General features: G+C 42.0%; 1 protein-coding gene across 1 annotated transcript in view; it reads right to left on the reverse strand.

Moving 5' to 3' along the window:
* Positions 1 to 27,777, reverse strand: part of FRAS1 (Fraser extracellular matrix complex subunit 1) — a 164,455-nt gene that overhangs the window by 23,039 nt on the left and 113,639 nt on the right. The window contains exons 29-49 of the mRNA XM_048940939.1: positions 25,329 to 25,479; positions 21,176 to 21,354; positions 19,081 to 19,197; positions 15,185 to 15,299; positions 14,565 to 14,702; positions 13,769 to 13,801; positions 12,951 to 13,082; positions 12,416 to 12,541; positions 11,349 to 11,596; positions 9,753 to 9,901; positions 9,189 to 9,351; positions 8,281 to 8,416; positions 7,105 to 7,295; positions 6,567 to 6,720; positions 5,845 to 6,108; positions 4,892 to 5,080; positions 4,462 to 4,581; positions 3,822 to 4,001; positions 1,717 to 1,841; positions 904 to 1,044; positions 192 to 419 (exon numbers count right to left, since the gene is read on the reverse strand). Coding sequence (XP_048796896.1) covers positions 192 to 419; positions 904 to 1,044; positions 1,717 to 1,841; positions 3,822 to 4,001; positions 4,462 to 4,581; positions 4,892 to 5,080; positions 5,845 to 6,108; positions 6,567 to 6,720; positions 7,105 to 7,295; positions 8,281 to 8,416; positions 9,189 to 9,351; positions 9,753 to 9,901; positions 11,349 to 11,596; positions 12,416 to 12,541; positions 12,951 to 13,082; positions 13,769 to 13,801; positions 14,565 to 14,702; positions 15,185 to 15,299; positions 19,081 to 19,197; positions 21,176 to 21,354; positions 25,329 to 25,479 — 3,279 coding nt within the window. The remainder of the gene's footprint in view (positions 1 to 191; positions 420 to 903; positions 1,045 to 1,716; positions 1,842 to 3,821; positions 4,002 to 4,461; positions 4,582 to 4,891; positions 5,081 to 5,844; positions 6,109 to 6,566; positions 6,721 to 7,104; positions 7,296 to 8,280; positions 8,417 to 9,188; positions 9,352 to 9,752; positions 9,902 to 11,348; positions 11,597 to 12,415; positions 12,542 to 12,950; positions 13,083 to 13,768; positions 13,802 to 14,564; positions 14,703 to 15,184; positions 15,300 to 19,080; positions 19,198 to 21,175; positions 21,355 to 25,328; positions 25,480 to 27,777) is intronic.

Here is a 27,777-nt window from a genome sequence, read left to right on the forward strand (position 1 = left end):
GATCCCAGAGCAAATCTGCATTCACAAATCTTGCCGTTACAGCACTGAAGAATTATAAAGGATCTCATAACCAAGAATATTCAGCCTTTATCTTCTGTGGAGTAGCGGCAGCCAAATCTGCCTCCTCTGAGAGGAGGCAGCTTTCTATCAGCTATTTCTGTGGTCTCTCTCACCTCCCTTTGTCCCTTTACCTTTTTCCCCCCATCCTCCATAACGAAGAAGGGATTGGTCCCATCGGACACAGTGAAAGCAAAGCGATCCTTCAACGAGTTGCTTCCATCGTGACTGTAGCTGATGCGGTTCTGGTAAATGTCATCCATGGTGAAGGTGGTGGTTTGGTGGTAATGCTGCCCATTGCTGGTGTGTTCAATCAGGCCGTGTCGAGGGGGCTGCACAACTGTGAATGTAATTGCCTCAGCCTGCATGAACGAGACAGGGTGATAAAGCTGATGACCCTGAATTGATTCACCCTGAGTTCTGCCTGTTCTCGTCTCTCCCCCAAAAGCCAGACCAGAAGGAGCAGGAGGAAATGCCATTTTCATCCGTGTCAAGCATAAACTTGGTATCAGGACCTAAGCTCTGGTCAAATCCACCATGTTTGGAGAGGGACAGGGCAAGGGTTAGCTCTGATGATAACTTTTAAACATTTTGCATGCAGGTTTGCTGTATGCGTCTCAGATATATCCCAGATGAAGCACATATTTCTCAAGCCAGGGCTTTGCTTTGTTCAGTCATTCATCTATTTATATACAAACTGGGCCTCCCACAAGCTCTTTGTTTGATGTTATCAGATGGGGTATGAGCAGGGAGGGATGACACTCACTGTAATCTCTCTCTTTGAGCACGAGCCCACTTTTCTGATAGCCCACATGTGCAGCAGAGCAGGGGAGGGAGGAGCCTTACCTTTGTGTCAGCATCTGTTGCTTTAAGCTCAAACTCTGTGATGGTTTTTCTCACACCTTCCTGAACTCTCATCCCAAGGCTTTGCACTACCGGTAAGGAATCATCCACAGGGTTTATGGTGATGTCAAATGTCTGGCTGACCTGGAATAGGAGGAAAAGTCTCTATTGATGAATTCAGTTCAACAAGAGCACAACTCCATTCAAACAGTAACACTGTAAGGAGATCACAGTCACCCACTGAGTTTGGGTCAGTTCCTTCTGGAGTTATTTAGTGAGTGAATGTGAGCTTATAAGCTTAGATTACATAAACTTGACCTCTTCTATCCCTCCCCACTAATATCTTCTTCTGCTTTCTGTGACATTTGTAGACACTCACTCTTCCCTCAATCACTCACTGTACTTTGTTCCTTTCTATTTGCAGCTACAAATTTTCCTTTTCAGAAAGTAGGAAGCAGATCTTGAGGGTCTAACTGCTTCTGGGTGCTTTATCAGTGCACTGGATCAAAGCTGATCTCCATGAGCAAGTGGTAAACAAAAGAAAATCAGATGTTGGTAAATCTGTCTCATGGGTCTACACCTCAGGTGGCTGCCCCTCCCCTTCACAGAGCTCTTAACTCTCCCTGTGGTACATAACATCTCTCACAGCAGGGAAGAGTTACCACCATTGCTAAATTATAAGCTTATGTATGGCTTTTTTCACTTCCTATGTTACATGCATCTCTCTCTTGACAGGACAAGAGAACAGACTCCCAGCACATCTTACAGAATCAACAGTCTGCCCAGACTCAGGGGAAAATTCATGCTGGGACCTACCTCATTTGTTCCATCAGACACAGAGAAGGTGAAGGCATCTGTATGCTTTTCAGTGTCACTAGTGTGAACATACTGGATGCTGCGAGAGGCCAAGTCTGCCTGGCTGAAAGAACTGATTTTTATCCCTAGAAAAAGAACGATAGGGGATAACGCATATAGAAGGAGTGAGGCAGGGAAAAATGCAGGGCGTTGGACATATGTAGCCACAAGTGTTTAGTCTTCACTTGCCATGCTCTAACTCAGGCTGTACCTCATGAACACTCTGTTCAACAACTTCTAAACGAAAAAAGGCACTTCCACAAACAGAACTATAAACTCCTTTACAGACTTCACAACACTTCTCACTGCTGGCACACCCTATTCAGGATGAGTTGCTTGTTATAGAACAAGAGAAAAACTGGTGCAAAAACAGGAGCTGTTTCAATCTTTTTTTTCTTTCATTCTCACCACCATGAAAGATTGATCTAATCATGGTATCACTGACTATGGGCAGAAGATTCCCAGCCTCACAGCTTACAAAAATGTTCTCAAACTCTCTGCTTTATTTTCCCCTTCTTGTACCCCAGCATGTAGAACAGACTAAGCTCCATTTTCCATGCTGATTTATACTGACACTTTTACAGGTCCTTAAGTGTGACACACACAGAAAGGTAGCCAAAACACATTTTAAAAAGCACTCAAGCCTTTAACCCTTACTGCTGTATTTGCCAAGTTTTCCTGCTCTTATCAAGAACAAAAACCCAGAAAAAAGGTTTTTGCTAGTTTATCGTGTTAAACGGCTACAGGCTACTATCCCACATAGCTAAGATAGAGAGATTTGGCTTAAATAAATGACCCAGGAATGGTTGATTAGCCAAAGTTTCCCTTGAGCTCATTAGCTTTAAAGGTTTGTGCTCCCTTTTGAGCACTTCAGAACTCTCTCCTTAGGTTTAGGTCATTTAAATCTGAGAACAACTCTTTCAGTTTGTACAACCCTCTACCTTTGTCCATCGTGGACACAAAAAATCAGAATTGTCACATCTTCAGTAACAAGGGGAATAAAATCCTTAATCCATCTATTTCAGATTTCAAAAGAACCAGATCCATCAATTAGTTTGCAACTCAGACAGAAGTACTGCTTTTTAATTTTCTCCCAGCAGGGAGTTTACTTATTTAAATCTTTCATTCATTATTCCTACTCTGTCAACATGTGTGTCAGAGTACATCTTACACCGTGAGGCTATGAGGCCAACCATGCACTGAAACTGCTATACAGGAACTGACTGCATTCTGAAAACACAGCAAACACACTTCAATGTCTTGTCAAGGAGAAATCTAATTCCAAGAATTCTAAGAAGAAATATATCTTAGATGAGTATAATCTACATCAGAACAGCGTATTATATGACAGTACAGATGTAAACTAATTCAGCAACAAGGAATATAATACTCATACTCTTTGTGGATAACTGAGCATGGAAAGCAATTCTGAAATTCAGATCATATTTGCATGGAATTGTTTTCTGAGTTTCACAGGATTGATCAAAACCCCCCTGAACTACCAGACTTCATTAGCTAGCAGATCCATCATGCCACAAAAAGAACTCACTGCATAATCCCCTTCTCCTCTCCAGAGCATAGCTGAAGATGAGGCTGGAGTTTAAGTACCAAGGTGCACTGTGGTCAAGAGGGAGGCAAAGGAAGGTGTCTATTCACAGACGTGGGCTCTATTATCGTGGTCATTAGGGGATGTATTCTTTAGGGCACTGCACTCTCTGTGGTCACAGAGAAGGCTGAAGGTTTGCCTGTCACGCCGAAGCAGCAGTCAGTACTGAAAGAGGAGATTCACACAGTGCGCTGGACTGATCTGCTAAGTCCACCAGGTAAGGCATGGGATATAAATTCAGCAGCTGAATTTATCCTCATCTGCAATTACCAGGCTGCTGTGCCTTCATGCCTTATCCTCCAGCCCTTTGAGCTAATGGCCATCAATTTCTAACGGGAAACATATTTCTGTGCAGCTGCCTCCATGCTCATTTTTCCTGCAGTGAATGTTTAGGACTCAAGAGGTCTGCAGAGCTTTGCTGTTAGGATCACCCAAGCAATCAAAATGTCATCCTACTAACCTGGGGAGGCTGCATGCTCCAGGTGCCCCAGCTGTGGCTGCTTGGTGAGCTTGTATTGGAGCTGGGCTGGCTCACTGTCCTGGTCAGTGGCAGAGAGCTGCAGCGTTGTGATCTTCTTTGAGGAGTTCTCATCTAAGACCAGTCCTGTGTTAGTGATGATAGAGGGCGGGAATCTGTCCTCTGCAAGGGTTAAATGCAAAGCAGAGTTAGGAGAGATGGTCTCTTTCCATTCCTTGGTGTTATTCCCACTGGGTACTAGCTCACAAGCAAAAGACAGCATAGTCACACGCCATCCTCAGAAGGGAACCCCTCCCAGAGTGATAATTTCAAAATGAATATTCTGGGACTTGTCATTAACAGAAGGGACAGCAATGTAATGTCTTGAAGACAATCTGGACAGAATGAAGACATTACAGGGAATTCTTATGTCTTTATGTCGTTTCCAGTGAAGTCTGTCAGAGGCCAAAGAACTAATCTTTGCAGCCACAGATCCTCCCCGTACTCCAAACTTCAAAGGCCTTCAAAATGGCAGAGAATAAAAGCTGCATCTCAGGAATTCCATCTCAATTTGCTGTACACGTGGAATGGGCATCTATAAAGCTTTGCAGCAATGAAAATGTAACTTTTGACTACTTTTTACCTAATACACTAATATGAAAAAACTGGTCCATCAGCCTGTTGCCATCTGCATCAATCACATCAAAGGTGAAGGCAAAATTTCCACCAGGATCCCCCTTCTTGTGACTGTAAACCACTTGCCCTGGAGAAAGGGAGAGGAGAAAAGAGGCACTTTATTACAGGTAACTTCATGTAACTCCCAGTTTGGAAGCAGGCTGACAAATATAAGCCAAGGGACCTGGAGCTTGACAGAGCTCCTGGATTCAGGTTTCATTGCTTTTTCTCTTTATTCTTTTTCTCCTGCTGAGAGAGACTTCTTAATACTTGCTTAGTGATTCTACCATAACAACCTTATCTTACCTTCTTCCTTGTCCTTTTCTTTTTCAAATCATCCTTCCCCATAAAGGGACAGCCATATTTCACTTGCCATGATTATCTAAAGTCATTCTCACCTTTCTTTATATTAGCCTGGGTAAAACTTTTGACAGGCCCTCTGACAGAGATCTCGACTGGATTATCAGTATCAGTCAACTGCAGACGGCCCATGCTGGGATCTCTCTTCATGACATATCTGATCATTGTGTCACCTGGATAAACAGCTGCTGCTTTCAAGTGTTGATCCGTGATGCGTGCTGCAGAGCCTGAACCAGAGAAAGAAAAAGCTCACAAATAGCTTCAGCCAATCCAGCTAAGTGATCTGACTAGACTAGACACACTGTATAAATAGCAGCTCACATTTTACAGAACCAGAATATGGTACTTCTGGGGGAGAAAGGAGAACCCCACCATAAGTAAAACAGAGGCCTCATCTACAAGGATCCTCCACCTGGATGTCCACTGTGGCACAGCAGTGTCCCAGGCATATGGTTTGTTCCTGCTCAACTGCTTGTTCACTAGGCTTGCTGGAATGCCCTGGAATAAAAACTGTGTGGGCACTGCACTGCCGTGGAAAAGTGGCTTTCAGCCTTGCATGATGCCATACTTAACCAGCCCTGCACAACAGAGACATAACAGCTTGAGTAGAGCTGACACATTTTCAGAAATGTGAATTGAGTGTAGACAAAGTTTCTGAAAAGCCGGCAGCTGTCTGTCAGAACTGAGGTTAGATGCTCTCACATGTTCCTTCTCAACTAACAAATACAAAGCCCTGAAATTGTTTTTGGGAGGCAGTGCTTAACTACAGCATGCACAAAAATATCTATGCCTGTAATTCTTTTTCCCCTGTCCCCTTGAACAGACAATTGATCCTGGCTCTGTTATGAGGAGATTATTTGGAAAAGACCTCCCCAGTCAAGCAAGAGGCATGAGTTTACACCTACACCACGCAATTATATTCAGCAGGAGATGAATTTCTCCCACAGGGCTGGCTAAACAAGTGACACCATTCCACCCTCCCTCCCCATACCAGTGGGGAGCTGCAGGACCCTGTTGACAGTCAATGTGGGCAGCTGCTTCTTTGGCAACTCCATGGAGAACTCCAGCTTCCCTGTCTGCATGTAGAGACCATCTGTAATGGAGAAGCCAAATTCATCCGTCTGCGCTTCTGCACCGCTCTGAGAATAAACAATCAGCTCATCCAAAATGTCCTGGTAGGTGAAGGATGAGCCCAAAGACAGCACGTGTCCATGCTCTAGGGGCTCCACAGCAGTCTGCCTTCTGCGAAGGTGACCTGACAAACAACAGATGCATCAAAATTATGAGGAGGACATGGCACTCTTTGCATGCAGACTCCCAGTGCGATGCATGGAAGTGAACATGGTTTTACTAAAAGAACTGATGGAAGTTTTTTGCATACTGCCTTCACTGTACACTTTGCCTTTTCTTTATCATTGCAGGTAGATGCTCAGTTCTTTGGAACTGAACCCCACAATAGAAAATGGAATAACAAAAAAGGGAGCTTTCCAGAGAAGTGGGTGCAGTCTGCCTTTTCTCTCTCTCACAGATTGGGAAAGCTATCAAAGAGCATGTCTGCTCTGAAGTGCGACTGTTATGTCACTGCTGATCTAAACATGCTTCATACAAATGTAGCAGGCTTCCCTCTCACATCAGGGGCTATTACAGATACAGACAAACACACACACACACACACGAACGTTCCTACTCCCACCCCAGCTTGTCAGGACTTACCATGTTCAGGACTTTTAGTAACCACAATGACAAGCTCACTGTTCTGGGTGTCCAGGTCCTGCAGGTTGAGCGAGGCGTTGGTAACAACCACACTAGAGCTCTCATGCACTCTGACAGGCTCCAACACCATCTTTGGGGGCTCATCGTTCCGCCGCTGCACAGATCCCGAAGTCAAACAAGGGAAAAGGCCAAGGAGAAATGAGCACTTTATGACAGCAGTGGCACTAATATCAACAGACGGACTACAGCAGACTCTCCAAATCTCCCCAATAACGTGGCTGCTTCTAAGAGGATGAAGACACCTGAGAAATAAGCCCTGATAAGAGTCTGCAGTGCACAGCCCTTCTCTGGTGTGGCAGGGGAAATATACTCCTGTACTAGGGCAAGGAAATAGTTCAGAGGAAGGAAACTCTCTAATCCCCTACCCACGTATTATAAAGGTGTGAGGAAAGCTCACAACTAGAAGGAGCTGTACTTCAAAAAGTCAAGTGTCTATGTGAAAAGAGAGTGTTCTTGCAGCCAGAAAGCACAGGCGTACCTGAATAGTGATGTTGATGCTGTGCACCTCAGACTGGCTGAAGCCATCGCTCACGTAAAAGCTGAAAACATCACTTGTTGGCTCAATGCTTTCGTGGACGCTCTGAAAGTAGTAAATGCTGTTCTCTAGAACATCTTGAATGGAGAAGGATGCATCTGTGGTAACAGCACTCTGAGGTCCAAAACTCTCACCTGCAAAACAGAATGCTTCTGGTAAAAAAACGTTCAAGTCACTGATAAACTAAAAATAGAAGCAGCAGGATTAAGAGAAGAATGACACACTGAAGGATGCAAGATGTTCATTCCTAAAGCATGGCTTTTGTCATCTTGTGACCTTTGTAGAAAGCGACATCTGCTGCATTAGAGCAGGCATCAAGAAAGCTGCAGTTCTATCCACAGTAAAAGCAAGCCCACATCTGAGAATTACAACATTCTTCAGTGATGAGACAACGGCTAATGTGCCATCTGGCATCGGTACAATCACTGTATCAAACTGCACCTTGCAATAGTCTCATCCCCAAGAAAACCAACCAGTTGTGGCCCATTCAAGGATGCAGGCTCTCCATTACCTAGATGGCAAGAGCTGGGAACTATTAGGAGGAATTAGGTGTGGTGGTTAGCAAACCATGTACTCCAGAAGAAGGGCAGTACCTGCTGCAACAAGCTGTGACACTACCAGCCCATGATGATATTTTACCAAGGGAAGCTGTGATTTGAGTAAAATGATTTATGTTATTGCTGCTGGGATCACCTATGGGTGTAACTAAGAAGACAGTCCTCCTGGATGAATAACTCTAGACAGTCCAGCATAGATTCTACTTATTCTTGGAATTACAATGACATAAAAGTGTGTTACCCAAGATGCTATTCCATAGCTCTCCCATCCTTCAAGCTCACTGTAACATTTAGAGAATTCAGTAGAATTTGTTCCGTAGAACAAGGGCAGTCAGAATAAAGCATGATGAAAACAGAACGTTTGAAAAAAGCTCTTAATGCCCCAGTATCACAGCTTGGACCAGCTTCCAAACAAGAATTAGAAACTAATGCTCTCCAGAGACAGTTTATCTCATAATGCTGACCACTGCACAGAGGAACTATGATAAGGTAAACTAGAATCTGCAATTTCTATGTTTCCTTTCAGTAGCCAGGAGGAAGAAGAGAGAGCCAGGCACTTTACCTGTTTTAGTGTTTTCAATGTAGCCATACATAGGTAGAGTGATAACTGTGACCCTCAGGTCTTCCTTGGCAGCAGTATCATAATCAGCAGCTAAGTGGTGATGAGCCAGAAGTGGGACCCTGCCCCCCTCATCCACCTGGAAAACAAAAGTGTATGACAAAGTACAGCCCACGCACACAGCAATGGATGAGTCATGACTGAACAAGTGTATCACCACCCCATGTAGAAAAATTTCCTGGTCCTCACAGTGCTCATTTCTCTTAAGTCCTGTCCCATCCTCCCTCAGATCCCACCGTGAGATTAGCTGGGAGGTGAGGCAGGATGATAAAAACAAAACCTGCCTGGCCCACAAGAGAAGCCTGTGAATGATTTATCAAGGGAAAAAAAAAGGACTGGCAGAGTCATGCTGACCTCTTAGAAGGCAAAATCTGCTTTTCTTGTTGAGAAGAATCTTTTGAAAGCGAGGGAGGGTGAACTCCAAGCTACAAAAGAGGGAGATGACTTCAAAAGGCTTTGATAATGAGTCTGAAATGCCAGGTATCTGTTCAAAACACCAGATGTTTTCAGAGTCTTTCATCTTCTGCTCATCTTTTATATATAAGCTGGTGAAATAAGGGACCAAATACTAAACAAGGTAGATTTGATTTGTTCTACTGATATCAATGGGACATTCTAGGACAAACCTAGCTCCTGACTAGAATAGAAGTAAGCAGATGAGGTTCAGGGATGCAACAGTACATTCAGTCTCCTCTGGGCTCCAAGTAATTTCTTAACCCTCTGCACTCACAAGATTGCACGTGTAACACCATGCTTCTGCAGTGATTTGCCCTCAGTCCAGAAAAACTATCTGATTCCCCATGTGTAAGACATTCTTATAACTGTTTCCAATCTGTTGGGTAGCCACTTACAATGATATGGTCAGCAAACACAATGAGTGACGGTACTGCCAGGGCGGACGTGATGGTGATGGTAAACATCTGTCTGTCAAGCCGGTTATTATCAGCATCAAAAACAGAGAAGTGAAAGACATCCGTAACTGGCTGATTGCTTGTCTCAAACACAGTCGCGTAACTGCAAGTCAAAACACAAGCTGTGTCAGAGAGTCTCGCTGACAGCTGGGTCAAAGCACCTCATCCAAGCACATCTCTTGGAAGAGAAGCGGTATTTCAGTTCCCAAACCCAGCCATTTCCTGAACTCTCTGAAATCACTCCTTTTACACTGTCTACCTAACGTATCATCATGACATTGCACAGAAAAAAATTCTCATAATTTTAACCAACTACCTTTCAGATATGTGTAAAACCCTAATTCTGTACAAAGAAAATGCTCTTACTTACAGTCTCACAGGTTACAATTGCCAAGAAAATACTATCTTGGAAACATTTCACCACCCTAATACAGTCCCGAGTTCCCTGTGGAAAGCCCACCAAGCTGTTAACTAGTATGACTTAGAAGAACAGCTATTTGACACCTGATCCTCTGGTTGTTGATGTCTTCCATGGTGAAGTTATAAACCCTAGAAAGCTCTTCATCATGAGAGCCAGATGTCCGTAAGAGGGTGCCGTATGTGGGCAGAGATATTAACTGGATTCTTATCTCTGAGTCAGGAGAATTGTTGTCCTAAACATGAAGGAAAAATGAAAAAAAAAAAAACAAAAAACAGGATTAGTGTTTGCTTCCATCCATTGAAACTGGAAGGATGAAAAAAATATTGTTTTAGGGGAATATATCAAACCAACAGGGTCAGACCCTCAGCTGATGAACAATGAATGAATGATGAGAAAAGTCAATTAGGTGGACATTCCCAGTACCTGCTACAAAATGTATTTTCCTTTTCTCTCAGCTCAGAGAGGTTCTCCTTCTGTCCTTGTATTACGCCAACAAATTCCCAGAGATAAAACTGGCACTTCTATTTTCAAATTACTTTACACTCCCAGAGGACTGGGTCATTTATGTAATACGCTTTTCCCAACTCCAGAAAAAATGAGCCAAAAAGACACCCAGCAGAGGGAGTAACTGTTGCCCACTAATGCTTCAGAGGCACTCTCTTGTTCAGTTCTTAGTAAAAGTGGTGTGGAGCAATGCTTCAAAAGCCTGTTTCATATTAAGCGAGAAGTTGTTCCTGGCTCTTTTAAACTTCATTAGGTACAATCACTTCTGTGACATAATGACTCATATGTCATCTTTCTAATAAAAGCCTTTCTTGGTTGCCAGAAAGATAAGACCCAAGGCAGAAATCATATTCTCAGGATATGGATCAGGAAATAAATCCTCTTTTCTGTGACTGTTGTGTTCTTCACATTAAACCTGAACAGCTCCCTTGTCAACCTCCTTCTTCATAAGGAGAATGGAACAGGTCCCTGACTTTTATCCAGGCAGATCCTTTGGAAAAAAACATTTGCCTGCCTTGTTATTCTACCTCATTCTGCAGTTTCCTAACCATCTCTCTGACAGCCACTACCGTAGGTCTCTCCAGACTCACATGTGCACTGCAATCTCTCCAACCTCCTCTCTAAAAGGAGCATACCTGCACACCTGAAATCCACTGCCAGTGTCTGTGCTGCTAAATTAACTGGGAGAACACCCTTCTCTGAATTTTGCCAGCAGGACGACGCATACAAGAACACAAACATTGGAATAAACTCAAAGCTACACCAGGAAGCACAGAATCTTGATTTGCTCAAAAAAAAAAAAAAAAAAACAAACCCAAACCAACAACCCCTGAAGCTTGTGCAGAAAAGAACCAAACAATTTCACAATTGTGTGAGGAGGAAGAAATTGTCATGAAAATACATGTGTTGTTAGGGAGTCTGTTTGATACAAAAATCTGGGATTAACTCAGTTCTCATCTTAGCATGGCAGTTTCAGGGAAGCAGGGATAGCCTTAAAACCCTGCTGGAAGAAAGAGTCTATTGTCCCCTTTTTGGCAGGACACAGTCAAAAGCTGAGCTCTTTGCCAAGAATCCACACTAATGGCAAAGAGGTGTGGGTGGCAAAGGGTTTGTGTGAGGATTAGGCATGGGATGATGGCAACATTCATCGGATTCAGAAATAGACAAAAGCTTACAGTATAAGCAAGGTGCAATCGAGAGAGAGTTGCAGAGCTTTTACTAGCCACAGTGATTGCCAAGAGGCAGCCTGGAGCCAGCTGTGGACCGCTGTTATCCAACAGGGACACTTCCACCCTCAGCACTGTGGTCACTGTGGTGACGCCATCGGTGACAGAGATTTCCATGCTGTCTTCTGCTGCTGCTGAACCATCATGCACGTACTGCAGAGCATTTCGAGTGACGTCTTCATAGGTGAAGGTGTCACCTTCCCAGAAAGAAATACAGAAGTCAGGAAAACTGCTAGTGCACCAATCCAGTTCAAATGGCCTAAGGCCCCAATTTAGCAAAAGATTTAATCACACACTTACCTGGCATTTAATACCATCCCTACAGAGCTGTGAGTTATGAAGACATTTTTAAGAAAGTAATACATGTGTAGGGCAAAGGAAAAGCTGTAACCTTGTATGTTTTATAGACACAGTGACTCTTCACAGAGACAATTCTCTGGAAGTGCACAGATCCTCCTTTCTTCCCAGGTGCTTTGTGAACTCAGGCCTGTCATAACTAGATAAGGCTTCCCTCTCCACATCTGTTTGCACTACTCTCTTACAGACAATATTTGCTCATCTGATCATACACTGGAAACTGTTGCCATCAAAATCAACAGGAAAACTCCACAGAAGGTTTTGACTGCTGCATCACCACAGATTATGCAGACCTCAGCAGAAATGTTCACTAAGTATTATTTCATACGTAATTTACCACGTAGAGCAAAAGGTTTCTTCTGATTAGCAGCTGATATTCTTATCACAATAGAGTGACTGCCCACCAGCCCATATGTGTGTTATAGAAATTCATTATCTTGGCCAGGATCTAAACAACAGACAGGAAATGATCTTTCACGTACTCTCTCCTGAAGTCACACTCTTTCAGTCAAAGAATTCAATACATTTGTGGCTGCAGCTGCATCTGTTAGAGGCATCTGTCTCCTCCTACCCAACTAAACCAGTTAATAGATAGGTAGAAGCTGGATGTGAGTGGGCACTCCCTCCCCTGTTCTGAAGAAGATTTCTGCTCAACTCACCTGCTCTCATGTGCTCCTGCACACCTGCACCATGCTTGAGCACGATGCCATGATGGGGAGGTTTCACCAGCTCAAAGAAGAGGCCCTCAGGAGCTGTATCTGTGTCGCTCACAGCCAACTGGATCCCTGTGCCAGACACATAGAACAGAGGCTTCAGCATCCTTACACTCTGCTCTGGTAAAGTCCCTAAATTTTTGTCATCTGTTTTTTTGAATGGAGCCAAAAAACTTTAATTTAGTCAGTACCTGAAAAGTCAAATAATTCTGGAGCATCCCTAGCCCAAGGGATTGCTACCTTCATGGAAATAATTAGTCCCCTGGTAACGTTTGGATCGGATATTGATTCAGAGAACTTACTGTCAGTGACTCACAGTATTTCTAGTATGACAGCTACACAAATCTCCAGTTTTTGAGAGAGATGTGCATATGTCCACATATTAGGGGGATATTTATGAAACCCCCAGCAAGCATCCTGACACCACCAAGAAGTGGCTTACGTGAAAAACTCTGCTGCCCCATCCTTTCAGTCTACTCACCGATGGTGGCCTTGCCCCCCTGGTTGACCTCCAGGAAAGGAGCTGCGATCTGGAAGACTGGAGGCTGCTGCTCTGCAGAGAGCAAGTGAATGACAAACACCATCTCTGGGGTTGTGTGCTCTCCACCTGACACTAGACACAGACAAAAACAACAACTGAGCATAGGGATGTGCTTTCAGGGATTCACAAATCTACAGATCTGTGTGGACGTAAACACACAACTCACACCTATCTGGAAGTATCTACCTTTGTCCCTAACTCATTTTCTAGCACAAAAAGTATAACTTGTAAAAATCAGAGCATGTTTGCATGCATACTATTTTCCATTTATCTACAAAGTGTACCTGTAAGTCTCCTTGCAGGTGGATCACTTTGCATACCTGTGCTAGATAGTACATGGAAAGGGAAACATATTACGTAAGTAAGAAGCAGCTAATTACTAGCAATTCAATGGTGGAAATATTTCCATGGTATATTTAAAAAACAACAACAACAAAAAAAAAAACCATAAACAAAACAAAACAAAAAACAAAATCCAACAAATTGAAACACTGATGTCCCTGTTGAGATAGAGGGAAAACAGGAATGAACATGCATTTATGACACATTCCAGGAAACTACTGGAAAAAAGGTGTGCCTACTGAACTGCATCTTAAATTGTATAAAACACTGCTGGGACAAAGGGAACGAACATTCCTTGGGCACATTATTTCCAGAAGTTCCTACTGGGTGCCCTCAAAAAGGCCAAGGAGTAACAGGCAGCGTGAAGGGCACAAGAAGGAAAACTTTGGCCAAGAAACAGCAAATGGTTTGCATACCTGTAAATCGGAAGTTCACTGACTCTGGGAGACCTGATGGGATAAATACAAGCACAGAATAATTGTAGTTAGCAGAGGACAGATCATACTGATGTGGATTTGGACAGCTTTTGGAGAAAGCAAGTGCAGACATTCAACCAGACTGGACACCGTCCTCAATAAGGAAAGCACTCTTTTCTGCACTTTCTTTCCAGGTAGTGAGAAAAAACACGCTGCTCTCCTCCAGTCTGTGAAACTCCTCTGGGTGTCAGCAGAGGGCATGGCAATGTATAGAACTGCATCTACCATGTACTGTCATTTCATCACATAATCCCATACACCAACTGGTCCAACATGTTTGAAGTTTTTCCTGTTTTTCCTCCTCTACATCTTGCTCCTGACTGTTATCCTCCTGATGGCAGAAATCTAATGTTCTGGCAAAATTGATTCAGTTTACACTCATCAGTTCTTGTCTGAATCCAAAGACTGCTGGAGCCAGTACTCAAGCATGAGAAGGGCAACAGTTCCTAACCACAGGGCACCAGATCGACAGTTTGACCACTGCCACATCCAATATGAGTGCCAACAACGCTAAATGCAGCAAAGAACACAGTCATACCCCAATAATTCACTGAAAGCTAATATACTGAACAAGAGGCAAAAAATCATTTCAAGAATTGAGTGAACTTCTGAAGCATTCCCCAAGACAGATTTCCACATCCTTTGTATTATTCAATGAGTAGCCCCAAGATCATTCCAGAACTGGAGGAGAACCAGCACTCTGACTTGGCACTGCAAAGAACAGTCAGCTCCTTACCTGCAAATGAGAATGCAATAATCTCTCTCAAGTGTGGAGCTGCAGTTGGTGGACGATAAGCAATCTTGCCATGGTTTATATCTGCTTGAGTGAAATACCTGACTGGGGAGAGAGGCCTGTCTCTATGCTCCACAATACCTACAGAAACAGAGTTCAGTATTAAGAGAAGGAACCCATTTATTTTTAAAACAATACACCACAGAGGATGGCTTCTTTTTATCTTCCCAAGTATTTCTTTTTATACCTTCAGCTGTTGCTACATGAGTCAGATGTTTGAAACTGCACCCAGTATGGGTTCTACAGAGCAATACAGGACAGTAACTTAAAACAAATTCTTCACTTGCTTTTTTCTTCAAATACCTCTCACTAAAGAGGCTAGAAGCAGAAAGCCACAGTGCAACATGCAATGTCTTCCAGTCAATCATAAGAAAAATATGTGCACTGCAGCATACTCCTAAATAAGCCAAAGAAACAAGATGATAGAATGCTAATGAAGGGGGGCAAATAGTTTAGCAGATGCTTTCACAGAACAATATACAGTAAAAAAAAAAACCATAAAATTTGCTCAAAGAAGCATACCAATTAATTCAAGCTGCCATGTTCTGAACAGGTACACTTGCCTTGGCCAGGAAGGAGAGGGACAGTCACGTTGAACAGGATTTTCTCACTGGGTATCTCTGGGTCCACAAAGGAGAGGTGATGGGGCTCAATCACTGTCACGCGGTCCTCCAGAACCTCAATAAACACATTAGAGCAAGAGCATCAACACAAGAGACATGGAAAGACAGACAAAAATACAACAAGAAAGAATTCGCTTTGCAATAAAAGATAAGATAGACTTTGAATGTAAAGGTCTGCCTCTTAGACATAAAACTGATGAAAAACAGATGAGCTGAACCCTTACCAAGTTCTTCAAACTTCTACAGAATAGGAACTAATTGGGATAAAATTACAGAAGAAAATAAAGCTTAACAGTAGTCAAATTTGCTTTTAGGGACATCTAAACTCATTTTCAGCTCATCTAAAATCCAAATTGAACATGTAACACAGAAGCTGAGTACTATTATGCTCAGAAGATGTCACTACACAGGCCTACCCCCAATAAGTCCTTACTGGGGAATTAGGAAGGGCTTATAACTTTGGAAAAATAAGAATCAAATGCCTCCTCCTTCCTGTTACCATGATCTTGCCCCCACTTTGAGATTGTCCATGAGAGGGGCAGCATTTTTAGTACAATCTGTCTCCTGCAGATGCTGGACCACCTCAGGTAGAGAAGCTGCATTTTTCTGTCTACAGGAACCAAGAACAGATAAAAAAAAATCTGCTTTGATCAAACACTCCCTGGACAAAAGTATAATTCACTACCTACCTACTCTTCCAGTCCCATCTAATGTGGCTGGACTGGATTTGCTCTTAAAAGAAATCTTGAAAATGTTTCAGTCATTTCCATACAAATACAGAGGAATCAAAGCTTTCCTTTTTGTTTTAAGCCTGTCTAAAAATGCCCTGATCTTTCCATTATAGGATCATCATTAGTCAAGGGCGGGCAGTGTGTTACAAGAATTATGGTGTTGTACGATTAGACGTCAGTGGTCAAAGGCAGTTAACTTGCATGAATTTATGAACCTTAACCCTGCAAAAATAATGGCCATGAGAAATCATCAAATTAAGTGAAGTCCAGCTGAGTATGAAAAATAACTAGCTCATTTCATAATCACTAACATAATATGGGGAGTACAAGCCAAATTAGGGAAAGTACAATTAATTCACCTCTGTTGGAACATCAGATGATCAGGTTCAGGAACAAATTACAGGTTTCCACCCACCACATCATGTGCAGCTCATTGAATCCCAGCACTTTAATGCCTTTAAGTCCACCCTGTCAAACCGATGTCTCATCCTGCAATCCAGGCTGCCCAGAGAAGCTGTGGATGCCCCATACCTGGAAATGTTCAAGGCCAAGCTTGATAGATTCCCGGGCAGTCTGATCTACTGGCTGCCAATATGGCCCATGGCAGGGAAGCTGGACCTAGATGATCTTTGAGGTACCTTCCAACCTTTCATTCTATGATTCTAAGACCCTTGAGACCCAGTCTGGACACTGAAGGAAGGCAGGGTTCCTTAGCAACAGCTCAAAACATCACAAATGTCACGAAATCTACAGTTCATTTCTCTTCAGTATTTTCATGCAAACACATCAGAAGAGAAACCACAGCCTAATCTATGAATGTCTGTTGGGAAGCATCAAATAAAAGTTGACAATCCATCTCAGATGTGAAACAGTCGCATATACAGCTGGAACCAAGAGCCATGAAGTTTATTTGTGATATTATAGAATCACAGAATCACAAGGTTGGAAACAACCTATAAGATCATCCAGTCCAACCATCTTCACCTCACCATTGCCACCACAAGCACTAAACCATGTCATGCAGCACATCATCCAGATGCCACTTGAACACTGCCAGGGACAGCGACTCCACCACCTCCCTGGGCAGGGCATTCCAGTGCCTGACCACTCTCTTGAGAGAGAGAGTTTGTCTTTATGTCCAACCTAAACCTCTGACACAACTTGTGGCCATTACCCTGTGTCCTGCTTGTTGCCTGGGAGAAGAGGCCAAATCCCTCTTCATCACAGCCTCCCTTCAGGAAGTTGTAGAGTGCAATGAAGTCTCCTCTGAGCCTCCTGTTCTCCAGACTGAACAATCCCAGCTCCCTCAGCTGCTCCTCATAAGACTTGTGCTCCAGACCCCTCACCAGTTTCATTGCCCTTCTCTGGACACGCTCCACGACCTCAACATCTTTCCTGTAGTGAGGGGCCCAAAACTGAACACAGTACTGAAGCTGTGAGGTTTCTTTCAACGTAGCTATATACAGCCTCTGTGCAAAAACTCCAGGCTCCAATGTAACTACAGTGTAACAGCAATTCATGCCACCTCAGGAAGCGAGAACCTTCCTTTCCACATGCTTAGAAAAAATGTCTCCTTCACCAACCCAATTTCTGTTTGCATTGAGCTGGTATGTATGTAGCTCAGGCTCCTGTTATCAGTGGTATCAGTGTACTGCAAACAGGTAACACGAGTGAAAAAGTAGTATAGATGTTTGCCCAGTTCAACTACCAAAGTGTCATCAAATTTTCTTCCACCTTTCTTGGAAGGACACTCAAAGAGACAAGGTTTACAGGTATGAGAAGACTTAACATTTTATGCTTGCTGTTCAGCTAAAGGAGTTTGAAGATGAATGAACAGAACTCAATCATGCTGATGCAAGGAAGTGCAATTTTACGATGAAAAGATTTAAGATTATAGTTTCTTCATAGTTGCCTCTAAGGCCTATTTGTCTCTCCCACAGGTAGGGCTTGCAGGTTGTGAGGCGTCCCTCTGTAAAATGTGTTTTATGGCACTATTGAATTTTGTGGTGTGTAATTAGCTATAAAATCCAGTGCAGCATGGCTTAGTCAGACACCTCTCCCATCAATTTTACCAGTAATGGCAACAACAAAAAGTCAAGAGAAGAAAGACACATTGCAGGCTATTGCTCCAAGTAGCAATCTGAACATGTTTTATTAGTGCCTGTGAAAGGTCAACACTATTTTAAACGCTGACAAGGCCCTTGTGTCATGGAATTTTGACTAACTCCACTCCCATTGCTTCCTTTGGTCTTTTCTGGCAAAGCCCCATACTCTCCTCCAGCCCAGGCACCCAGAATCCCTCCTTATACAGCAGGAAAAGGAAAGCTAGACTTCTCCCACGTACATGATGGGGCTTGTCTAGAAGGCATGTGCTGAAGTAGGAGGGTTCACAAAACCAACTCTAGACTTTGAACACAATCAGAGAAACAACTAAGTTACAGGCAATGTTGTTATCAAAATGGTTATTCCTTGAGTCAAAGCTCCAAGACAAGGTAGTTCAGTCCATGCATGTAGATGCACCAAGGCTTGCCTGAATAGTTTCCAAATGCATTATTATCTGTGTTCCAACATCGTAACAATAAATGAAAACTTTCTGGTGTAGAAGGGTAAGTAAATTTGCAGTGGAATTACTGGCAAGATCTACTCATTGCAGTCTCTCTAAACCACAGCTTCTTCACTCTTGCTACTCCTAAAGGCTTCTCAGGAAATGGTATTTTGAAAATACTAAGAATTCAATAAAAATATTTAAAATATTTTCTCTTTTCCCTCTCCTTTCAAGTTTATAAATTCATTGCTTCTAACACTGAGTTTCTCAACTTTTTTTTTTTTTTTTTTTTTTTTTCTTTTCTTTTCCCCCCAACCATTTCCACTTTTAGCCTATCTAGTTTTTTGTTTGTTTGTTTTCCTCCCGTTTCCACCCTAGTTATCTATGTGGTCTGTGCGTCTCATCCCTTGGATTTAGGTGTTCGAATCGAGCACAATAGTGTGGACAATAGCAAATGCAAGAACCAACATTCAGCAGCCATCGCTTGATGCAAGGCTTTTGTCACTTTGCACTGCAGCAATGAACATGGAAAACAGCAGTCAGTGGTGTCAGACACTTACAGCCATGTGCAAAGAGGAGCCAAGGGAAAGCTGAGGTGCTCTGGGTGTCTGTGGGAGCACAGCAACATTGAACACGTGGCTTTCCAAGCTGGCTTGTGGACTGGCAGAGCTGGACACCTGCAAAACAAAGATCAGATAAATGGAAACCTGTCAGAGGACATGGAGGACATTTCTACATAAGTTTCTTAATTTTCTTCTCCTCTCCTGCAGATCTATGAAGACAAAGACACAAATTGCTCCAGGGTGTACCAACCCAGTGCTGCAGGGAACTAAGGCTATTAAATAAGAATCAGTTTCTCTATTATTGCCTCTACAGTCTGTTCACCAGTTCTCTACCCCCCACTCGCTCATTACTGCCTGTGCTGGACACTTCCATTTTGCCAGATTTTACTTCAGCTGGCTGTATATTTTAGTGGAACTCTTCATCACGAGAACAAAAAACAAACATAACACATTTTTAAACTATCTTCCCATCCCCAAAATGACAACTCACTGTGCTGGTTTTCCAACAATGGTACCGCCTTGACAGTGACTCCCTGTGATCCCAACATCTTCCATGACAGTCTGTGCTCATGCTTCAGAAAGACCCATAAAGATTTTTCACGCGCAACTTCAACACCAAAATTAAGCCAACTGCATCTATCTTACCATAACACACTCACAGTGACAACATACAAACCAAATCATACTGCATTTGTAAAAATTCAAAGAACCAAAACCCTGTCACAGCAACCCTGGGAGGCAAGTGCCTCAGTTACAGCTCTATCTATCAGCAGGTATGGAAGCCCACGCTTGATTTCAACAGAGCCCTCTGTGAGTCAGAATAACACCTCAGCTCACAATTTCAAGAAAATGCTTGAAAATGCTCTGCTGACTTAAATACAGTTAGTTTAACCATTTGCTGTCATCTGAACATCAGCTATCAAAATACTGATGAAAACTACACATCAGCTTCATCTGAGCTATCCCAACCCATAGCTGAAGGCTCAGATGTGTTTCTGTCTCCTGATGTCACCCAGGTAACCACAGCTTCCTTTCTTACTTAGTATGGCACTATGTACAATTACTGCTACCATTTCAAGACACTAAAATCAAACATTTAGCTCATGCAAAATGCATACTCTGAAGAACATGGCAATTAAGCTACAGATTAGATTGTTCAACATCGACACTCACAAATTCCTCATTATCACTTATGTTAATTACTTTAGAAATTACCTTAATTGCTTCTCCAGTGCTACAGTAACACCTTCTGAGTTTTAAACCAGATGTATGCAGTGTTTTTCACAAGTGTTCACGTTTGCTGGATATTATGGGATATTGTTAGATGTTCCACACAAACAGAAAGGACCAATTTGAAGATTTTTTTGGCCATTAAAACTGATGGGAGGTGAGACTTTCTTTATTGTTACATCTGCTGGAGAATATTGGTATCTTTTTGTTTGCTTGCAAGAGAAATTACTGTAGGGCAAAAATTAATGATTAACTGAAGCACTGAAGAAATCAGGAGGGTTGCTTGGTGTTGGAACTTACAAAACAAACATTAAAACAAAAAAAAAACCAAACCAGTCAATACTCTGCACCCAGAGCACATATTATGGGTTTTAGGAAAGGGTGCTGTAATTACCATACGGTACCAAGGAGTCAAACCTACTGCTTGACATGCAAATAGCCCAACATAAAAACTGCCAAGATATGAGCTATGGTAAGATACCCTGCATGCAGAAGCCTTTTCACACAGGTCTAGACTTCAGGAATACCCTAGGAGAGCATGGGCCAGAGGACTTCTGCAAGCATCTCCTCATGCAGATTTGTTACCCAGCCAAAGGATCCCAAGAACAGCCAAACATGTGGCCATATGAAACCACATCCCTGCTTTTCCCTCCTCCTATGGGATTAGCCTCATCTCAAAGAAAGCTGGGGGATGGGGGACATCACATCACAAAGAAGGATGGGAATACAATAATGAAGTGTATCCACCCTGGTACATAAACTCATGCACACTCATTCACCAACACCACACACCTACATACACCTAAGTCTGTATGTAAGCATGAAAATGCCCACAGAACTTCTCTGTGAATAATAGAAGTACCTGGAACTGAAAGGAGTCACTCTCTACTTGAGTTCCAGAGTGCCTGTACCACACAATGCCATTGTTGATGTCCTGCTGGGTAAAAGAGGTTGTAGGTGAGGCTGCTCTTCCATCAGGCAAAAGCTGCCATGACTCCGCTGGGCCATCTGCTGGCATTGGGACCAGAAGCACCACTTCACCTGGGAAAACGAAGATGAATAATCAGGGCACAACTCATAAGATGATGATGCCTTTTCACCAATTAACAAGCATCTGAAGACAAATGCCCACCAACTCCACATTTTTTTCCATCTAGACTGATGAAAAGATACTGCAGTAAAGCACATAAAAAAAAAAATCACCAATGAACCTTTGTGGTTACACAAGGAAATTTTATTTACTGTCTTAGCAAAGGGCAGGTTAAACAGTTTGTTCAAGGACACAGGAGAAATACATGGCCAAGCAAAGTACAGGATCTGCAAGCTCACACTTCCAAAGTGTATTTCTGCTAAATGACCAACACACGTCAACCTTGAGATCTGTCTGCCTGATAAACTGAGCAGAAAAATACTTCTTGGAGCTCCTGTGAAGGGGCAAGACAACCAGACACGATCAGGGTTAAAAAGCATTGCATCACACTATCCATCTTCCCCTCAAGGATACAACTTAAGTATCAGAATTCAGCATACTAATTTTTTCAAGGTCAGATTTTTTTTTTCTAGCTGTTTTTGGTACTTATTATGCCAAAAAGTATCCTCAACAGACTTCTCTGAATAGAAATACTCAATTATAGAGCTCCTGAACCAACAGAGTGAAAAAAACCTCTATCACAGGCTGTAGATAAAGTCTGTATGCTCTGGTGTGTAGCTCCTACTCCAAAGGATGTGCAACTTTTGTCTCCCTAACATTCTGCTCATTTCTGATTTCTGTATTGAGAAACAGGTTCTCAGCTGGGCTAAAGGTCACTAGTACCACAGAAGTAAGAGGAGAGCAGGATGAGGGAACATCCCACGGGTTATCAACTTATCAGCTTTCCTCATGTATGCCTACAAAGATTTTGATGTCCCCACTGAAATTCCATCGACTTTAATCTAAAAACATTATTTAAATACAATTAATCAAAAGTGCTGTGTGCCAGAAGATGAGCATGAAAACCATGGTCATCAGTTTCACTGAGCCACACGAAACATGAATGCCTTTACAAACCACTTACATGAGCAAAACAAAAACCTGACAAAAAGCTTTACGATCAAAATGAATTGCGTATTTTTCTGTACTGCAACACAACTTAATTGTCCGGGAGTTAGCTCAATCTATGAAAAAGTGTATGTTTCCCCAGTCTTTACTATTCTTGGTTATATATAACTTATCCGCTCTTTGCATAACTTGTTAGTTGAATATTGTTCTTTTGTACTCATCTTAGAAAGCATCCCTCACGGCTACCAATTCAGAAGCTGTCTTTATTACAAATCACTTCCACCCTCCTTACAGCTTTAATCATTCTGTTATGCAAAACACTCATCATAAGCTCTCTCAGTTCATTTCCCAAAACCACTCTCATATAAAGTAGTAAAAAAATAATTCAAACTGAAATAATACACTTCCATTTTATAATCAAACCCTATGCTAATATTCACTTCCCAGTGAAATCCACTGTCCTAACTATTTTCCCTGATGCTTTTGGTGCATGGGAACTCAACCCCTGAATACAATGTGCCATTTCTAGAGATGCTAATCAAATCACTAAAGCTGTTAGGGCCTGCATGTCGTGCACCCCTCCCAAAGAAAGAGAAGAAACAATCAGAACATACAGCAGCTTTAAGCATGCCTGTGTGTCTTATAAATTAATATTTAATTCAACCAGAAAGCAAAGCTCTGTTGTTTGCTTACATTGCTTACGAACTTCATTTCACTGGAATCAAACTATTTTTAAACAGAAAGGTATCTGTTGATAGGCTACACACAGGATTGTACAGCTTGTGTATACTCTGGCAATTTCTTGGAATATGTCATAGAATCATAGGATGGCTAGGATTGAAAAGGACTGCTAAGAACAACCAGTTTCATCCCCCTGCTACATGCAGGGTCACCAACCACCAGACCAAGCTGCCCAGAGCCACATCCAGCCTGGCCTTGAATGCCTCCAAGGATGGGGCATCCACAACCTCCCCAGGCAACCTGTTCCAGTGTGTCACCACCCTCTGTGTGGAAAAACTTCCTCCCAGTATCTAACCTAAACCTCCCCTGTCTTAGTTTAAAACCATTCCATCCTCTAAGAATGTATTCCACACACAGAACTTTATGGTTTAACAATACCTGCCCTAAGAAGAGAGGTTTTTTTTTTTTTTTTTTTTTTTTTTTTTTCCCCCTCCAAGTCACAGAGCTATATTAAGAATCCTCTGTGCTGGGAGAACAGAGAAGATAGCAATTCCATTTCTATGGACAAAATTAGGTTCAGCATAAAGGGATCCTTAAAAAGATCTGTTAAAAAGATCCTTAAAAAAAAAACAAAACTGTTTCCTGAAAAGCAGCTGTAAAGAACCAAGTCAACCCCTGCAAATGGAGGGGATCGGGACAGGGAACTTCCTTCCCCAATTACATCCTTTCTGTTGGGTTTCAGGGTCTCAAAATAAAGGACAAGCAGCATTCTTTGTCCATACCGTTGTCTACAGAAATACAGAGGTTAATTCTAAAGTGGGTTTACATCCCAAATTTTCTACATTTTCTATGAATGTTTTTTCTATTAGTCAAATACCAAGATAAATAGACGAGCCTCCCTTAATTAATAATTCATTTTCTACATCACTGATTTTTTCCTCTCATTCTATGAAATATTTTATATGAAACTTTGAAGATCATGAATTTCCACTGCATATTCCTCACTTGAAGCTACAAACTCACTTGTACTACTGCAATTAATTACAGTAGAGATAATTATGGTGATACAAACTCAAGATTATAAATTTTAGTTATGGTTAGGCGGCAGGAGACAAACTCCTCGGGGAAAAATTCTTGTTTTCATGTAAATGCTTATTAAAAATGAGAGTATGTCAGCAGCAGAAGAGAATACAAATTAATTGTTTCTCTTCTAAATTGCAAAAAAAAAAAAAACAAAAAAAAAACAACACCCCAAACCAACGTAACGTATGTCTCCAACAGGCACTGGCAGCTGTTAAAGAAACCAGCCTATCCTTACAGCAAAAGGTAAAACCACAGCACCTACATTGCTAACGTGACCCTCTAATTTCATTCAGCTCAACAGATTTAAGGTAACAATAGCATTTCATAAAAGTACAACATGTGTAACTTATAGACATGGTCCTATTGAAGAAAACAGTGACACTAATGGGGAAAATGTCATTTCTCTCTTTCTATTTCCTTTCCCATTGCATATGACGCCTTCTCCTTTCTAAGCTGATTCTCTGAATTTCTATCTCAGTCACAAGTTTTAGCACCTTCCCCACTCCTCAGCATGAGTACAGAGGATATTCTGAAAGCTGTAGTCCTAAGCAGGGGGATGCTCGTGAAAGCCATTACCCATAGATATGAGAGACAAAAGCCTGCCACAAGCAATTTGGAGACGGGAATTATATATGGAAGCAAATGTCACCAATTTGTGTTTGTGCCAATAACCTGTATTCCATCTGTAGAAATTAATCTAAATGATGTCGTGGAGTTCAGGGAGCTCTCTAATTCTTCAGTGTAAACTTCTGCTCAACTGTTTCCAGAGATAGATACTACTTTACGCTGCTCTTCATCTAGACATTAGTTATGGGATATTTTCTTCTGGCAGAGAGAGAGAGAGACTCAGCTCTCGTAAGGATCTAAATTTACCAAGATTTCACTACTCTTAGAGAAACACAGTTGCAGACAGGCAGGTTACTAGACAGAATCATAGAGCTTCACTACTTTGCACTGCATCTGAACTGGAAACAGAGGTCAGTGGCACTTCTTCAGCATAGTATTACAAAGAAATATTTCCTCAAATGCAACTGGTTTTGGGAAAATGCCACTGAAGGATCAACTCTGGCATGTCTATGAAGAACATTCTTTTCCCCATAAATAACCAGAACACTGTACTTTTATTTAGCAATTGGAGACTTAGACACACGCAGGGTGAAGAGCAACACACTCTACAGCTGCTTTTTGACAATAAAACTCCAAAGAAATTCACCATGTCTTGGCTGGTCCTTGATGTTGTAGGTTATCTCAGAGTCACGGGCTCCAGGTACCTCAGCGTGCAGAATTGTCGTGGAGATCTGCAGCATGCCTCCCTGGGGCACCCAGACCAGGGAATTTGTCACCAGCCGAGGGCTTCTGTAAGTCTGCATGTGAAGGGAACAGTGCAAAGAGACTTAGCTGAATGTCACCAATACTGTGCTAATGGAAACAGACTGAAAGTGAAAAGAACAGCAACTACTTTGTAGCTTTTTAGACATTCAATGCTAGTTGTCCGTTCAAGAAAAGGGTGTGCATTTTTCACCTGTATCCCTTGGACCCAATTCTAACCCCGCAAGACTGACCTTGCTCTGAAGTGTTTTTTTATTTCCTGTATCCTACACTAGACTTCCCCAATTTCAGCCTCCCTCCATAATTCTGTCTCCTACTGCCATCCCTTGTTCTCTCTCCTTTTGACACATCTTGACAGAATTTATCTCCTTGGCACAGTGGAAAATTCATTATCAACATCATTGGAAAACATATGTCTAGTATCCAATGGGCACTTGAAATGTATCTGACACCTTAATGACCACTTCTTCTCTCACCTCTCCTTATTTTATTTCTAAAAATAGACACTGTGCTTATAGAACAAACGAAAATCTCTCTATGGCACCTCTGTATCCTCACACGGATTCCTGTTATCACGAAAAAAAACAGATTCAAAAATCAACCTCATGCTTTTCTAAAAGAAAATGGGGATCATTCTTGCAGCTTTTGGCCAAATCATTTTTTATCCACTATTTGTTCCTTCATTTTTCAAATCTGTATGTCAGGGCTGGATGCAGTCATAGTTTCCTGACTGACATATTTCACTAACCCCTACTATGGCATTCAAAGGCTATATTAAAGCCCTTTGGAGCTCTACATAACTTTGTTAGCTTATGCTCTGTTGGACAGGCCACCAAAATCTGTATCCACTTCAGTGCCATGGCTCTTATAAAACCACTTGCATACTTGAAGCATGACTTCTGCTCTTGATTTCTGATAATTCACTTTGAAACTAGTTGTGCTGAACTGCATAGTCTATCAAAATCTGATAGCTTCATTTAAGCTATCATCTTCCTCCTCATCACTGCCTCACACAATAATGCATGACCCAAAAGAACTGATGAAAAACTCACTATTATTTTCTTCCAGAACTGCAATGGAGACACTTCGAAAGGGTTAAAAAAAAAAAAAAAACTATCTGAAAAATAACATTAAAGGACAATTTCACAGCTTCTTTTTGACATTTGTCTGCCAAGCATTTTTCATCTATTCAGTTTGTGTTTATTTTGAAGGATTAATTTTTAAATGCCACATGATATTGAATTGTATCAGGTCAACAGCTTCGTAGCGTAACGGCTGCTTTATCTTTTTAGAAAACAACTGAAAATAAGCCAGACCTAGTGCCAGTCAAAAGAACCCTGTCACCATATCTAAGTTTTGTTTGACACAATTAATTAAGAGTATGAATGAACTCACTGCTCAGGAAAAGCACTTTCAGAGAGCTGGCAGAGACCAACATCCTTTCTGACCCATGCTACTTGCCTCCAGGGAAGATAAGATGCAGCACACTGTAAATGAGTTAGACTGCCTACCTGAAACTCTTAGAGTAGTCCAAGGACTACTCAAGTCTTTGAGTTCAGTCTTTGCAGGTGTGTACAATAACCCACTGCAGCTGGCAGTGACTGCAATTAGCAGTGCAACTGCAGAAGCAGCTAAGATCTACTAGATTTTGCACACTGTCAAGACCCCAGGTTTTTATGAAGTGAATGGAAACAACCTGCCCATTCAATATGGACTAACACACATTCTAGAACCAACTATCTCTTGTCCTTTTCCTCCATTCACGCCAGCCTCTTAGGAAGAAAAGGCATCCATACTCAACAGAAATAGGCATATCACATGTGAGTTGGTCTGACCTTATCTTACAGTACACAGCCTGTGATCATATTTTCTAGGACATAGGCTCACAATTCTCCACGGGAGCACCACTGGTGGTTCTCTGCCAGAAATGGAGCACCCGCAGGCCTCAAATTAACTTCACAGAAGCTGTAATTGTTAAAGAACATCAACAGAAACACACAGCAGAGCAAGTCATTATTAAGAGCTCTCAGAACAGAGGCTGGCTATTCAGACTGCAGTAGGCCAAATTAAGTGTTTCAACAGAAGTAAATAGTGAAAAGAAAGCTGTTACCAACCAAAGGGACGAAATAAACCATCCAAACACCTTGCAGAAGACTAGGCACCCGTTGTGAACAGACACAACCCTCTAATTCATAATACTTCAAAGGTTATGTCATGCTTTTATGTTTTCACACTTTCACCACAGTGGATTAATGTCTGAAAATTATACCATCTGAGCCTACCAAATAGGAATCCTTAGACATGTCCTTTCACACCAGGACTTATTAAATAAA

This window comes from Lagopus muta, chromosome 4 (assembly GCF_023343835.1).
Source record: "Lagopus muta isolate bLagMut1 chromosome 4, bLagMut1 primary, whole genome shotgun sequence".
Taxonomy (NCBI): Eukaryota; Metazoa; Chordata; class Aves; order Galliformes; family Phasianidae; genus Lagopus; species Lagopus muta.